This window comes from Wyeomyia smithii, chromosome 2 (genome assembly GCF_029784165.1).
Source record: "Wyeomyia smithii strain HCP4-BCI-WySm-NY-G18 chromosome 2, ASM2978416v1, whole genome shotgun sequence".
In the NCBI taxonomy this organism is placed as follows: domain Eukaryota; kingdom Metazoa; phylum Arthropoda; class Insecta; order Diptera; family Culicidae; genus Wyeomyia; species Wyeomyia smithii.
This window is the reverse complement of record NC_073695.1, coordinates 114,848,245-114,864,412: the sequence shown is the minus strand read 5'-3', so window position 1 is coordinate 114,864,412 and position 16,168 is coordinate 114,848,245. Positions and strand designations below refer to the sequence as shown.

The window sequence follows — 16,168 nt, the reverse complement described above, 5'->3', positions numbered from 1 at the left end:
GGCTATTCAAAAATTACGGTGCGTGGGTGCACTTACTACCTGTGAACTAGGAATACTGACTGTCCACATCATACGCACACCACAGGCTCAATATATTACTTTGATTTGATATTGGACGCGAGTCATGCGTTGAACTGTTTGAAGCTCGATTTTGAAAAGTGACCAGAATGACAAGATAACCTCAATGCTCACCTAATATTTTAAATGTATCTCAAAGCATTTTTTCTCAGCTTTTCAAAGATGTCAAATTCAAAATCGGTGGTTGCAAACTTGCTCAAAAGCACGTTTTTCTGATGAAATCCAAGATGGCGGCGAGATCCAAGATGGCGGCCAATTTTTTTTTTACTTCAAATGAAAGCTCTATTATTCCTCTTGAAAACGATGTATTGGTTGCAGGGGGTTCAATGACAAATTTAAGAGAAATAAATCAATAAAATGGTCAAGAATTGCTCAAAAATCAATTTTTGTAAAAACCGTTTAACCGATTTGTGCCCGAGGTGTACATCAATATGAACTAACCAAAGTGGTTTTCTCATTTTTTCGCTACTTTCAATCATTTAGACATAAAAATATCCTTTTTGAAAGACCTCATGTCACCAGTGGGACGGTTTCAGCGAGAATTGCTCAGTGGTCAATCTTAAAGCCAAAATGCAATATTTGAAATTTCTAGCATTTACACCGGAATGAATGATTGAAATGAGGTTGATATCTTGTACCGTTTTTAAGTAATAGAGAAAAGCAACCCGCGTAGAAAAACCGCGTAAAAAAAGACCTTATTGTAACTCATCTCCGCCGTGTTATGAGTAGTCTATTGTTTGAGAATCGAAGCAATCAATTTTTGTTTGCATAGATTACGAAACATTATCGTGCGTCTTTGTTTTGTATATAAATTTACTGTCGATAGATAAAGTGGTGTCAGTTGAAGGTACAGTTCAGTCGATGAAATATATGGCTCTAGAAAGAAAGTTTAGGGTCGAATAAAATGACTAGTAGTAAAGTGATACTTATTCTCTGTAGTTTTATGTATGATTTCCAAATATTTATCCGCTATATATTTCTAATTGTTCATCGATTCCAGAGTTGCTGCCAGTGTCAATGGGCAAAGGAGCTTCCCCACGGACTTTAAGTTCGGCGTAGGAACTTCCGCTTATCAGATTGAAGGAGGCTGGGACTCAGACGGCAAAGGAGAATCCATTTGGGACTTCATGGTTCACAACTATCCTGAAAAAGTAGTTGATGGTACAAATGGTGACATTGCGTGTGACAGTTACAATAATGTAAGTTGATTATTTGCTGGAAATAATACGAAATTTGAGCAATCTGACATTTCCACAAACAGTGGCGTCGGGATGCTGAAATGGTACATGAGCTGGGTGTCGACATTTATCGGTTTTCAATGTCTTGGAGCCGAATTATGCCCTCCGGACTTAGGAATCATATAAATCAAGCGGGTATCGATTATTATAACAATTTGATTGATGAACTAATCAGCTATGGTGTAGAACCGATGGTTACATTGTATCACTGGGATTTACCACAACGGCTGCAGGAACTAGGAGGTTGGACGAATCGCGAGATAGTGCAATTCTTCACGGAATATGCAGAGGTGGCCTTTGAGAACTTTGGAGATCGTGTTAAACGCTGGACTACAATCAATGAGCCATTACAAGTATGTCAAGCTTCGTACGAGTTCGATGGAAACCCTCCTTCTGCTGACTTTCCTGGAATTCCAAGTTATTTGTGCGGCCACAATGTACTTCTAGCACACGCAGAGGCGGTTGATCTATATAGGAAACAATTCCAGCAGACTCAGAACGGTATTGCAGATTAGACAAAGCTTAACCTGCTCTTACGTAACGTTTTCATTCTAGGCATAATTGGAATTGTCTCCGACACCTCTTAGGCTGAACCCAGAAGTGATTCTCAGGAAGATTTGGGAGCTTCTGAATTATATTTGCAGTTTTCCGTATGTTTATAATGCCAAGTGAATTACTACCTTACAGTGACTATCATCCTTGATTTACAGCTCGGGTGGTACATGCACCCTATTTTCTCTGAAACCGGTAATTATCCTCAAGTGATGATTGATCGGATAGGAAACCTTAGCATGCAACAGGGTTTCGCAAAATCTCGACTTCCCGAGTTCACTGAAGAAGAAATTGGCAAACTGAAGGGATCTTCTGATTATTTTGGAATTAACAGTTATACTAGCGTAATAGTGTATCAAAATGATTTAGATAACTCAGCTAACTATCCGGTTCCCTCCTTCGATCATGATCGTAACACCCTAGGATATTTGGACCCTTCGTGGCCGGATTCTGGCACTGGTTGGCTAAAAGTTAATCCAGAGGGGATGTATAAATTACTAACGTGGATCCGTAATGAGTACGACAATCCTTTGGTTTATGTTACCGAGAATGGCGTTAGTGACCGAGGTGGCACGAGAGACGTTGCTCGTGTTGACTATTACAACCAGTATTTAAATGCAGTTTTGGATGCTATGGATGACGGCAGTGACGTGAGGGGTTACGTGGCCTGGAGTTTGATGGACAATCTAGAGTGGAGATCTGGCCTGACGGAACGTTTCGGGCTTTTTTACGTGGATTACGAAGACCCAGCGAGAACCAGATACGCGAAAAGCTCCGCCAAAGTATATGCAAATATCATTCAAACAAGACAAATTGATCCAGACTACCTGCCTGAGCCAGAGGTTTTCATTCCAGGTCCAAACGAAGAATATGTTGTTTGAATCGAAAGTGCGTAATTTAAGTTAGTTTCAATAACGGATATATCTTCCGATATATATGTTAAAGTTCATATTGTCTCTGTTAAAATTGAATTGATTTTTGTTGATTCTGTTGAAGGTAATAAACAAAGAGATTCTACATTTATTTCATCATAAAAAAAAAACAAATGTGTCTGCACTCTTGAAAGGTTGCATCTTCTCGTATAACAGTTCTTGATGCAGTGTTTTAACAGTTGTTTCAGTTTGGTTTCAAACTGTACGAATCGACCGGTAGTTTTGAACGGTAATTTTTCCAGGTCAGCGATCCTCCTTTACGATGTTATAGGAATCCGTTCTGTTGTAAGCTTGTGAATCGGTAGTTCATTATTCTATATATATTAGTTTTTCATTCCGCGTTGATTTCGTTATACAATAGAAACAGATCAAGCTGTCATTGAGTGGAGGCTCATCAGTTACCGCTGATGCGTGTTGAGAATCGAGGGTAGATTCTTCAATAACAATCTGATTAATGAATACTAGGCTGGCAATGAAAATCGCCTTTCAAATTTCGCTTAGAAGTAGTACAACGGTCAACGGTCAGCGATGCGTCAATTTCGCAGCTTCCCGAGGACTGGTAGTCTGAAGTACCTTTTTTCCCGAAAGGACATTCACAAAACTACCTGGAGATCACCTAACCAACGTACAGCTAACCTAATTGACCATGTTCTCATCGACCATCGGTTTTTCTCAGATATTACAAACATACGCACCAATCGCGGTGCTGATATTGGCTCGGACCACTACCTAGTTGCGGTTTCTTTGCGCTTAAAACTGTTGACCGTATACCACGCGTGACATCGCTGAACCTCGCGGTTCAACACCAAGCAGCTCCGGAACCCCCAGACTGTAGAGAAATACGCGAAACAGCTCGAAGCGGTACTACTCACAGCGGGGGGGGGCTTGGCATATCGCCTCTCGAGTACGGCTGATGCAGCATTCGCACAGCTATCGGGGAGACCGCAACGGCGACACTAGAAGTGGAAGCACCGAGTGGCAGAAACGACTGGTATGACGGGGAGTGCGAGGCAGCGGTGAATGAGAAGAACCTGCCCTGAGTGATATACCTGGGCAGGTCAACGAGAGAGAACAAGGCTAATTACAAACGGGCACGGAACGACATGACCACGATTTTCAGATGGAAGAAGCGCCAGCAAGAGGATCGTGAACATGAAGAGCTGGAGCAGCTGTATCGTGCCAACGATACGCAGAAGTTCTATGAGAAGGTAAACCGGTCTCTCAGAGGCTATGTGCCGCAAGCTGACATGTGCGCCGACGCGGATGGGAACCTTCACATTGATGCCAGCAAGCTCTTTAAATATGGGAGAGAGGCTGCAATGGGTCATTTCCAGGATTTGGGAGGAGAAAAACCGTCCAGACGAATGGATGGAGAGAATCGCCTGCTCCAACTACAAGGAGTGAGACAAGCTAGAGTGCTGCAACTGCCGCAGTATCTCGCTTACCAATGCCGCCTACAAAAAACTATCGCAGATCCTGTTCCGTGGGCCCTGTTCAAGCGGGTTTCATGGGACATGGGACATTATCCACTCAAGACAACGTATTGGGCTTTCCTGTTTGCTGTTTAACATCGCCCTTGAGGGTATGATCCGGAGGGCGGCCATCGACACGAGGGGCACGATTTAACATGGTCTTCTCAGCTTCTGGGCTTCGCGGATAGCTTTGTCATTATATCACGTAACTTTGCGAAGGTGGAGGAAACTTACGCCCGACTGAAAGCCGAAGCCGGACGAATCAGACTGCGAATTATTGCGTCAAAAACGAAATACATGCGAGCAAGAGGCTCCAAGGTGAACAACATCATCCTCCAAATTCAAGTCACTGCAGACGGCGATGATCTTGAGGTGGTCCACGAGTTCGTTTGTTTGGGGTCACTGTTGACCGCCGATAGTGACACCAGTAAAGATATCCAGAGACGCATCCAGGCTGGAAATCGTGCCTACTTTTCACTTCGGAAGACACTACGATCGAGTCGAGTGCGACGACGCACGAAGTTGACGCAGTACAAAACCCTGATAAGAACGGTAGTCCTCTACGGAATCACTTCTCTCCACCAACCCTGCTAGCACCAGAAATAGAGGGGCGTAGCGTGCACGATGGCTCGACCAGATCGAAAGAGACTTGCGGGTAATGAGACGCCTGGAAAACACGGCCCAAAACCGTGCAACATGGCGACAATTACTCGATATAGCACGAGCCACCACGGCTCTCGTCTGATTGGTAAGGTAAGGTATATAATTTTACAATGTTAAATTTGTTCCCTACAATTTTTTTTAGACATTTTTCTAGCACAATCAAGGGTTTCTGAGCTATAATGCTTTGAAATGATATCCTTTGTCAAAATGGATACTTCTTTTTAGAAAATTACTCTTGAGTCTAAAAAATTTTTCCACCTGTAAAAGATACGCAGTTTGCTAGGCCAAATACGTGTGCAAAGTTCCGTTCATTTGGGTCGTTTCAGGAAGCATTTCTACCAGTGTGATTTATGGGAAGGGTGATCTACAATGAAACAAATTTTTATCTGACTCATAATCTGTTTATAGACTTCAAGACGGCATACGATTCAGTTAAGTGAGTTATAGAAGATTTAGCTTGTACACGGTTTCCCTACAGAACTGATTAGGCTGATTTGTACCATACTTGACGATTTCTTATCATGCGTATGACAGCGGGCGTAATTTTGGATCCGTTCGTGGCGTTGAACGGTTGGAAGCAAGGGATCTAGAGTCTGTTGTTGAACATTGCCTTGGAAGTGTAGTACGGAAAGCTGGCGTGCAAACAAGCAATACTGTTATCTCGAAGTTTTATATGCTTCGCGATTGATATTGATATTGTCGCTGTTAGTCGCGAGGAAGCCTTTTCAAAGAGAAGCAAACGAAATTGGACCTAGGGAACATTCGTATATTACCTAACGGGAAATTTGGCAGTTTTCAATACCCCGCCATCCCTACGAAACGCAATTTTGCATGGTGGCCTTGTGCAGTTCAACGCTTCGCAGAATACCACTTCATTCCCTAAGAGCGTTACGTAACATATGAATGCTCCCTTATCATCAGCTCAACCAAAACAAAGTATAAGGTGATGAATAGAGTGAAAGCTTGTTGAGCCTTGGCACTGAAATTGGTATAGATACCAAGCAGGCATTCCAAAAGTACAGCGTTTATTTTACTGTCGTCTCAGAATACTTTCCCTGTTGCTGTGTGTTTGCGATAGCTGCCCGCGCTAGCAGTCGGGTAATCATTGAGACATTGAGAACGTATTGGCAACGAAGCATCACAAAAGAAAAAATGTACTTCGTGTGTCGGTTAGGCATTATTTGGAGGATGTCTTCGGAATAGCGAATGCAGAAAAAAAAAGAAGCTGTTTTTTATCTAAATGTCGTGTCAGCACCACAAAAACAGCGTGTTTCTGTATCAACCTAAATCCACCAGCGACATTTTCTCCTCGCAAACTCATCCATATCGCGGTTGTATATTAAAGGATGTGTGTATCGCATACTGAATGTTATATGCAACTATACATTCCATCATCGATTCCCATGAATAAGCAAAGCAAAACCTTGAGGCTACATTCCAATTCGGACCTCGACCTTCTGTTTGTTATACACAGACTTCGCAGCCAACTGCTTAGTGTACAGGACAATTGCCGGGCTAGCGCTACGATTCTACTAACACTTACAGTCTCTTCCGAGCCGAGACCGAACCTACGACGCCAGTTAGGCCAGCATCGTACCTCAAGGCAAACTGGAGATTCCCATGAGCAAGGTGAACGGCAGAAAACACTCGTGTATGCTATGCGGCAACGTTATAGTCGCAAAATATTGATTTGCCGGCTGTATTCATTTTGCCAATACCACTACTGTTACATAGGAACACTCTCGAATGTCATCAAAAAATTGTCATCGCTTGGTACTCTCTTGACGTGTAACAACGATGATACCCGTGAAGTGAAGAGACGAATGGCAGCCGCAAACATGACCTTCTATGGTTAACGTATCCACCTAAGATCCCGAAGCTTACATTTCCTCATGAAATTTGGACACTACAAGACGCTGACGACCATGACTGTTGGTCAATGAAGGAGGCCGATCTTGGAGCACTAGCAGTCTTCGAGCGTAAGGTCCTCCGTTCAATACCTAGCAGGAATATGAAGAATGGAGTGTGGAACAGGCTCATGAACCACGAGGTGAACCAAGCATATTAATACGCGGATATCATCAAGCTGATAAAATACGGTAGATCACAGTGGGGAGGCCACGTACCATAAATGTCGGAGTAGTGACCAACGAAGATTATATTTAACAGGAAGCCTGACAGAGGTCGGCGACTCGGTGGAAAACCCCGTACTCGATGAATGGGTGGTGTTGATGAGGACGCCCGATCGGAGGGTGTTAGGGGAGATAAGAGAAGACCAGCTCAACGTCGAGTGATGAGGAGACGTATTTTGGATTCGTTAATGGGTCGATAATGACCGGTCGCCATAAAAGTAAAGCAAACAGAGTTTTTATACCAGTTAGAACCAAATTAAAACAGAAATTAACAAGAATATTATACAAAGTAACGAGATTGTTTGATGGCCATTTCATATTATCATTTGACATTTCAGGATTGAACAGCCCGAGCCACCTAAGTTTTAGTTTAGGATAAGTATTGTGTTGGGACATAAGTCATTTCGATTTTTTTCTATGATATTCAAACGCAATTCTATTCGGTCAATCTGCCTCCAATGAGGTAAGTGATTTTTGTATAGAAAACGAACTTCGTTTCATAACTTTTGAGCTACGTCTCTAATCTAGAACTTGTTTGTGCACTACCCACTCAAGAATAAGCGTTTAAATCGGTTAAGTAGAAACCGAAACAAAACTTAGAAGTTGGTTAAATATTGAGTCTGAGTTATTTATACTGGGTAAACACAAATCGAAACCCGCTCCAATTACAATACAAATGGGGAAGATTGTTACATAACTTTCTAAGAGTTATACATGCTATTTACAGAATTATCTACCCGCCTCAACTGATTTGACCACATTGGGATAGTCGATCAATCATGTGATTGAATAGAGAGTGTCCACAATAATGATTAGAAAAGATTTTGTCAGACCATATAGATAAAAAATGGCCTTTTGAAGCTGAAGCAATATATACGAGCTGCCAATAGTCAATCGAAGAAAGTTGGTCTGAATTCGTTGCTAGTGTGGCATAATATGTGTTAGCATGAGTTTTATAAGATTGATAACCCTTTTTTGTTGTTACCTGTATGAATTTACAATGTTTTGTGTTATCTTCAATGGAATTATTACACTTCTCTTTCCACAGTGCATTTGCGAAGGTTAACGGTCAAAGAACTTTTCCGCCGGAATTTAAATTTGGTGTAGGAACGTCAGCGTACCAGATCGAAGGAGCATGGAATGAAGGTGGCAAAGGAGAATCCATTTGGGATCGTCTGGTGCATCATTTTCCGGAGAAAATTGCTGATGGAACAAATGGAGATATTGCATGCGACAGCTATCACAACGTAATTTGCATTTGATTGTGTAAAAATATGACAATTAATGTTTTACTATTTTCTCAAAGTATAAACGAGATGTTGAGATGCTCGCGGAGTTAGGAGTCAACATGTACCGGTTCTCGATGGCATGGACGCGTATTATGCCTAGTGGAATCAGCAACGAAATCAATCAAGCCGGTATTGACTACTACAACAATCTGATCGATGAATTGCTTAAGTACAATATCGAGCCGATGGTAACGTTGTACCATTGGGATTTGCCACAACGATTGCAGGAGATGGGAGGTTGGACCAATAGAGAAATAGTCGATCACTTTAGAGAATATGCAAGGGTTGCATTCGAAAATTTTGGGGATCGCGTCAAATGGTGGACCACATTTAACGAACCTTATCCGATATGTGTACTTTCATATGAATATGACTCTATGGCACCGGGATATGATTTTGCTGGTATTCCTACATACTTGTGTGGCCACCACCTGCTGTTATCTCATGCTGAAGCAGTTGAACTGTACCGGACGCAGTTTCAACCAACTCAAAATGGTATTAGGTTGTTGTTCTTATACTGTGCTACAAAAATATATATCACTAGAATCCTTTCAGGAATTATTGGATTCACCATGGACTCATCATGGAATGAACCGAGGAGTGATTCAGAAGACGATAAGGAGGCTTCAGAGCTCGCCATGCAATTTGCTGTGAGTTTAAAAAAATATTACTGGTTTCTGATATATAGATATATTTTCTTTCATAGCTTGGTTGGTATATGCATCCAATGTTTTCTGAAAGTGGAAATTATCCGCAAGCAATGATTGATCGAGTGGGAAATCTAAGCATGGAGCAAGGCTTTGCTCAATCGCGTTTACCGCAATTCACTGATCAAGAGATAGAAAAATTGAAGGGTTCAGCTGATTTCTTTGGATTGAATCACTATACCACATCAATTGTGTACAAAAACGATGCGGATAATTCCGTTAACTTTAGGGTACCGTCGTATGACCACGACCGTAACACAGTAGGATATCAGGACCCAGACTGGCCGGACTCTGGATCGGATTGGTTGAAAGTTAATCCACAGGGATTGTATCGGTTGCTAACCTGGATTCGGAATGAATACAATAACCCACTGGTATACATAACCGAGAATGGTGTTAGTGATCGCGGAGGAACAAAGGACATAGAGCGAGTAAGTTATTATAACAGTTACTTGAATGCAGTCTTGGATGCAATGGACGAAGGTAGCGACATACGAGGTTATGTGGCTTGGAGTTTGATGGACAATTTCGAGTGGAGAGCTGGCCTTACCGAGCGCTTTGGCTTGTACTACGTCGACTATGAGGATCCTTCACTAACTAGAATCGCCAAAACATCAGCCAAAGTATACGCAAACATAATTAAAACGCGAATGATTGACCTGGATTATTTGCCTGAACCTGATGTGTTGATTCCTGGTCCAGAGGAATAGCCATAGTGTGGGTATTCCAGAATAATTTTCACTCTATTAGTAAATTTAGTAAAAGTTAATATCAAATCCAATTTTGCAAATGCAAGAAAAAATACGTACCTATGTGTTTTTGAACTCAAAATTTCGTTTAATATTGATTTATATTCTATTCAAGCCAAAATGTTATGTAATAAAAAGATGGGTTTAAATACCACACATACACACATGCACACAGAAATAAAATACAATCTGTAGTACATAAATCAATTTAGTAATACTATATTTTTTCAAAGCGTGAGCTTTCTGTATGTAAGAAAACAGTATTTTTTTCGTACATGTACTAGGATCAAAACAAAATATTCAATGTTTGAAGAAAATGAAAACTTGGGAGTCACACGAGAATACTCAACACTATTTTCAGATAATTGTCAACTAAAGAGAAACTAGATCAGCGTATCAGCGTTTATTCGAAAAATATTCTGAAGCATGAAATTAAAACACTTGCTACTAACCAGAATTTTACGATGGATATACTTACGCCAGATCCAGGTTCAGCAATATATATTTCCGGGTCGGGTAAATACTCGGGATCGATAGCTCTCGTCTTGATTATATTGGCATACACTTTAGCAGAACTTTTCGCATATCTGGTTCTCTTTGAATCCTGATAATCTACATAGTATAGACCGAAACGTTCAGTCAGCCCTGCTCTCCATTCAAAATTGTCCATTAGACTCCATGCTACATAACCTCGTACGTCACAGCCCTCCTCAAGGGCATCCAGAACAGCGTCCAAATACTGGTTGTAGCAGTTGATACGAGCAACGTCTTTGGTACCACCGCGATCACTTACACCGTTTTCAGTCACATATACAGGTGGATTATCATACTCATTTCGAATCCAAGTTAGCTAACTGTACAGTCCCTTTGGATAAACTTTCAACCAATCGGATCCAGAGCCTGGCCATTCCTGATTTTGGTATCCAATTGCGTGTCTGTCATGATCAAATGATGGAATTCGATAATTAGCAGAATTATTTTCATCGTTCGAATATACGATAGATGTCGTGTAACTGTTGATTCCGAAATAATCGGACGATCCTTTGAGCTTTTCAATCTCCTCATCTCGTAAACTGAGGTAAGCGGGAGTTGCTGAAACCTTGAATTTCGCTCAGGTTACCAACGCGGTCAATCATTACTTGTGGATAGTTTCCGGTTTTGGAAAAAATCGGATTCATAAACCATCCCAGCTGTCGAAAGTTAATACTTCAGTTCTCTAGGTAACTTAAACAAAAATAAAAAAAAGCTTACGTAGAATCGCAATGACCTGTTGGCGGCATCTTGATCCTCAGCACTTTCACTTCTGGGTTCATTCCAAGATGTATCGGATATGATTCCAATGATACCTGAAAGTAGAGGTAATGATTACGAACGTATTGTGAACCTAATACAGTTAGTTAACCTCCTTGTGTAGGCTGGAACTGTGTTCGATACAAGTGTACAGCTTCGGCGTGAGACAGAAGAAGATGATGAGTACATAAATAGCAAGGAACACCCGCGAAATCATAACCAGGAGCCATCGAATCAAATTCATAAGAAAACAAACACGTTTGTAGTGGCTCATTAAACGTAGTCCACCATTTGACTCGGTCTTCGAAAGTTTCAAAGGCGAATCTTGCATAGTTGGCAAAATTACCTACTATTTCCCTATTCGTCCATCCTCCTAACTCTTGCAGACGTTGCGGTAGATCCCAATGATACAGCGTTACCATTGGTTCAATATCATACTTGAGTAGTTCATCGATCAGTTTATTGTAGTAATCAATACCAGCCTGATTAATCTCGTTACTAATTCCTGTAGGCATTATCCTGCTCCAAGCCAGTGAAAAACGATAGATATCGACACCCAACTCCCGTATCATCTCAACATCACGCTTCCACTAAAAATATCATTATCCAGGTAGTAAAAAGTTTCACGACCCACATCAGTTGCAACACTCACGTTGTTATAACGTTGTTATCTCATGCCACATCGCCGTTGGATAGGTCGGCGATCTTTTCTGGATGATTGTGGCAGAAGTGATCCCAAATCGATTCTCCTTTACCATCTACGTTCCAGGCGCCTTCGACCTGGTACGCGGATGTTCCTACTCCAAATTTGAAATCATCGAGAAATTTACGCTCTCCGGTATCTTGGGCTAGAATACTGTAATATTAAACAAAAGTATAAATCCTAAATCCACAAAGTGAACAGTTATTTGTTTCACATGGTACTGTATAGGACTACCGTAGCAACAATTGATCCCCACATATTGACCCAGCGCAGCCGGCGGTTTGGGTTGTACTGAAGTATCTTACGATACAACGTGATATAACAGTAGACGGATTCTATTGATAACTTATCAGTTATTGTATTTGTGACAATCTATCGCTTGCGGTATATTCGGTAATCTTCTTCTCAAAATAATACTCTAATCTTATTTAGTGTCACTGAGGAGTTTGTTTTGTTTACGAAGTGAATCTTAACTTTTAATACTTTTTACAGTAATACGGTGACTGCATTTCTATACTGATTCTAATCCGTGTGAAGACCTTAACAAACACTAGGGGTGTTCACGTAGCGCCTGATTACGAATACCTAAAGATAAAAATCTTCAACTTCATTTGCGTGTAATGAAAAATACAGTTAAGTATTTGTGAACAAACACTACGTGAATACACCTACTATTATGTAGAAGAAAATCTGGTAAATACTGACTTTAAACAAATAATGGAAAAATGGGATGGAAAATGGAATTGTATAGTAATAATGCTTGCCTTATTCAGAATCTGAAACAAATGAATCAGCTTTATCTCGGAGTTGGCTTGACTAAGAAAACATGTTAGGTAATTCCACAGAAATTTCGTTGCGGGAAGCTGTCGAAATTCCATCTTCACGTATGTTTCGTCGTCCATAAGCTTTTAGGCACGAACAGAACGGTAGACTCCTCGCAGTTTGATCCTCCGGTCAGTACTATTGTTAGCGTCATATTTTTGGCGATATCGCGATCCCAGAGTACTGTGTTTACCTTGATTGCCTTCAATATCTCCTAGCTCAGTTGCCGATTGTAGGTTTCACTACTACGCTTACTCTGATCACCGGGTCACGGTCATCCGTTCACGGAAACGTTAGAGCACATCATACCCAGTTGATTTGGCGAATTTCAGTGTGTTATCAAATTTCAACAGTAGGTGCAAGCTGCAATGCTAGCGCCCAATTAGTAGAGGAAAAAGTTAAATCTTTAATCATTCATTTGGTTGTCGTGATATAAATGAAATTACATTCACTTTCAGTTTCAGCGCAAAATTTCTTGAGAAAATGTTTAATATTCAATCCATCTGTTTGGTTGTCCTAAAAAGGAAAGTTTATTGCTTAATTTTAAATCGAATATTATGCTGATCACATTTCTCTGTGCTACCACAACAGCTGGAATTATGGTGAACTTGCGTATGATGAAGACATCGAATTACCTGTTTAATTGGATGGGAGAAAAATATTTTAAAATTTTATATATATTTAATTTAGATAAGGTCACTAAAACATCTTAACGGAGGCACTCTGATAACGGCCCGGAAAACACACTCACTCACACTGAAAATCAGACTGCCGGCAGAAATTTTGAATAGGGTAATTGCTCCATTATTCATCTCAACAGACTGGTGCACCTATATTCATCTTATTTCTCTCATTTGTCCAATTTACCGTCTAATTTCTACAAATTTTTGAAAGTAAATCTATTTGCTTCTCGATTTTCTCAAGTAGCTAAACGTTGAAAATATGGTAAAATTTGACGATAAATTGATCAAAAACGACGTGATGAGATGAATATTGGAGCGGTTCCCCTAACAGCATCTAGAATGCCAAAAGTGCTAACTAGGTTTAACATTTTGTCGACCATTTAGAGAAACTTTCAGACAATGAAATATAACGTACTAGTAAGCTTTTGGTATAATAATTTCATTCAACTTCAATGCAATAACCGTCCGCTCGCACTTTACGCTCAACACTCCACGCATTAAGTTTTGTACAACATCTGGCTGCAGTTTTTTCTGTACGGAAACGAACCTGTTTTTTTTACATGTTCTTCACAGATCCTGGGGATACTTTCGTAGTACTTGCTTCATAAAAATTTAGGTTTTGTTTTTGGTACGCCTTAGTTCCGGTGTGTTGGGGGGAGGGGGAAAGTACATGTCCTTGGGTACGAAAGTGACCCGGTGTGCATCGTTTCACTCCAGAATATAATTTGCACAGTGGCACTAGATCCGGCCAGAGGATTGTAGGTGCCTCGTGTTACTTCAACAGAAGAAGCAGATGCTTTTATAGATACAATCCCGGTAGTCACAAACGGTGTACTCCTTTTTCCATATGAGCAGAGCACTTGCCAAATCAGAAATATTCTTGGCAAAATTTGACAGTTTCTGCTTGCTTACTTCCTCCGGGACATCAAACATATGCTGGGCAGTGAAGAACAGTAGCCCCAGAAGCTGACGGAAGTCCACGTTGATGTAAGTCTCATCATTCATGATAAGACGACGGGGCTTCGTCAGCATCTGGGTGTACAGTTTCCGGGTCCGTCACTTTCCCACTGTATTTTGATGTTTGTCACGATTTGGAGCCTTCTACATTTTGTGTAGTCCCTTCCGGTCTTTGGCTCCGAACAAAAGACAGATTCAACTTTTGAGTTACATCTCTGATCGAAGCATCGACCGCCTTCTGTTCGATGCTCAGAGTTACGCAGTAACATCTTATTACACGACTCACCGTTAATTACACGATTTCAAGTTGTTTTTCGATGTCCCGATAAGAGCGTTTCCAGGTGCTTGCGCGAAATCCACCTGGAAACGCTGAAATGGGACGTTGCACAGTGGAACACTTAGAATATCAAACCTGATCATAATTTTTTTTTAAAAAATTGTGCACTGAAAACGTATCATATTGTGATAATAAAGACTAATGAGTGGATTTGGATAATTTGTTGCATGGAGTAACCCACCTTAAAGTGATGGATGACATTTCTCATAATGAAATTTAAATTCAGTCATAGTCAAGTCAAATTCATCCAAATACTTGAATTTATCATGAAATGACTTTTCAGTACACATTTCAGTCGTTTCATTTGGGTAACCGAGGCTACGACTATCCAAGAAGCGAAAAAATAAGAATTTCTTATTTTCACATAGCGATAAAACACGAAACCGGAAGCATCCGGAAGGTTTTTCTTCACCATTATAACCAAAATTATTAGCACTTTCACGTAATATAAGCCGTTCAACCGGATTTTGCCGGAAACATAACTTATCCCATTTTGAGTTAACATATAAAAACAAATATTTTGGGTTTTATTATATTGATTTTGACAAACACCTGGGTGTTTGGAGAGACTAGCATACATGCTAAGTACACATTTCTGTTCGATTAACCTTCTTTAATAATCTCCATGGGTGTTTAATTTAAAAATCACTTGTTTATCTTCGAAACGTTATATTTTAGCTCACGGTATCAAAGCGTCATTATCATGCACAAGAAACTGTTGAATTGCGGTCGGTTCAAACCTCTCGTTAGGACCGTAAACATAACTTTTGGATGCTGATGAGCTGTCAAGTGATCAAGCATACATCACACTTCAAAATGAAACACTACAATACAAAGTTGATTTACTTTGAATTTTTCACTTTTGATCAGGTTTTAAACGTATTTACTCCTATGTGCGTTGCTTTACAAGTAACGGAATTTCTCCAAATTTTCTCCAATCCAAATTTTCGAAAAACTGACAGCGCACATAGGAGTAAATCAAGTAAAAACCTGTTCAAAAGTCAAAAAAGCAAAAGTTTATTAACCATGTTCTGCATAGTCTTATTTTGAAGTTAGATACTTACTGAATCTTTTGACAGCTTATGGCCATCCATAAGTATTGTTAATCGTTGTTACAGCTGGTTGAAATTTTAGCTTTCTGTTGTTGCATTCGATGTTCCCGTACCGTTCACTTTTTTTCAAAACAATCAAGTGCAACGTAGTGATTTATCATCAAACCAACTATGGGGATTGTCAAAGAGGGTTAGTTTGATCAATCTGAACTTCAATGGCTTATAAGTAGTCTCGATATTGCCAGGGAAAATTTTAATAATCACAAAAATGCTGTAAATGAGATTTTTTATATGTCATATTATATGAGGTAAGTTGAGTATCTATGAGTATCAATGTAAACAGTCAATTGCAAATGAAAGCCTGTATGTTTTTGGTCAAACAGGTGGCATCAGATCATCCGAACCAATCCGAACTCATAAGATAAATCATTGTGAAAATCATCGAAAAATTTCAACTTTTCAGCTTCCGGCAGTGTTTTTGACTTAGTTACAAGAACACACTTTTGTTATGT

General features: G+C 40.3%; 1 protein-coding gene and 2 pseudogenes across 1 annotated transcript; 2 read left to right on the top strand and 1 right to left on the bottom strand.

Annotated features, from left to right (window-relative positions):
- Window positions 1-787: 787 nt before the first annotated feature.
- On the bottom strand, window positions 788-12,065 carry LOC129725134 (myrosinase 1-like; annotated as a pseudogene).
- Window positions 912-2,858, top strand: LOC129725132 (myrosinase 1-like; annotated as a pseudogene).
- On the top strand, window positions 7,962-9,977 carry LOC129725133 (myrosinase 1-like). The gene is made up of 5 exons (XM_055680599.1): window positions 7,962-8,054; window positions 8,116-8,314; window positions 8,374-8,851; window positions 8,912-9,006; window positions 9,063-9,977. Exons 1-5 carry the CDS (start codon window positions 8,014-8,016, stop codon window positions 9,771-9,773), a joined length of 1,524 nt encoding a protein of 507 aa, XP_055536574.1. The 5' UTR covers window positions 7,962-8,013; the 3' UTR covers window positions 9,774-9,977.
- Window positions 12,066-16,168: the final 4,103 nt, after the last annotated feature.

Excerpts from the sequence above, each read along its gene's own strand:
- LOC129725133 (XM_055680599.1), top strand. The coding sequence starts at position 8,014 with ATGAGTTTTATAAGATTGATAACCCTTTTTTGTTGTTACCT. Across the intron at positions 8,055-8,115 it reads ACCCTTTTTTGTTGTTACCT|TGCATTTGCGAAGGTTAACG; the intron begins GTATGAATTTAC and ends CTCTTTCCACAG. Across the intron at positions 8,315-8,373 it reads CATGCGACAGCTATCACAAC|TATAAACGAGATGTTGAGAT; the intron begins GTAATTTGCATT and ends ATTTTCTCAAAG.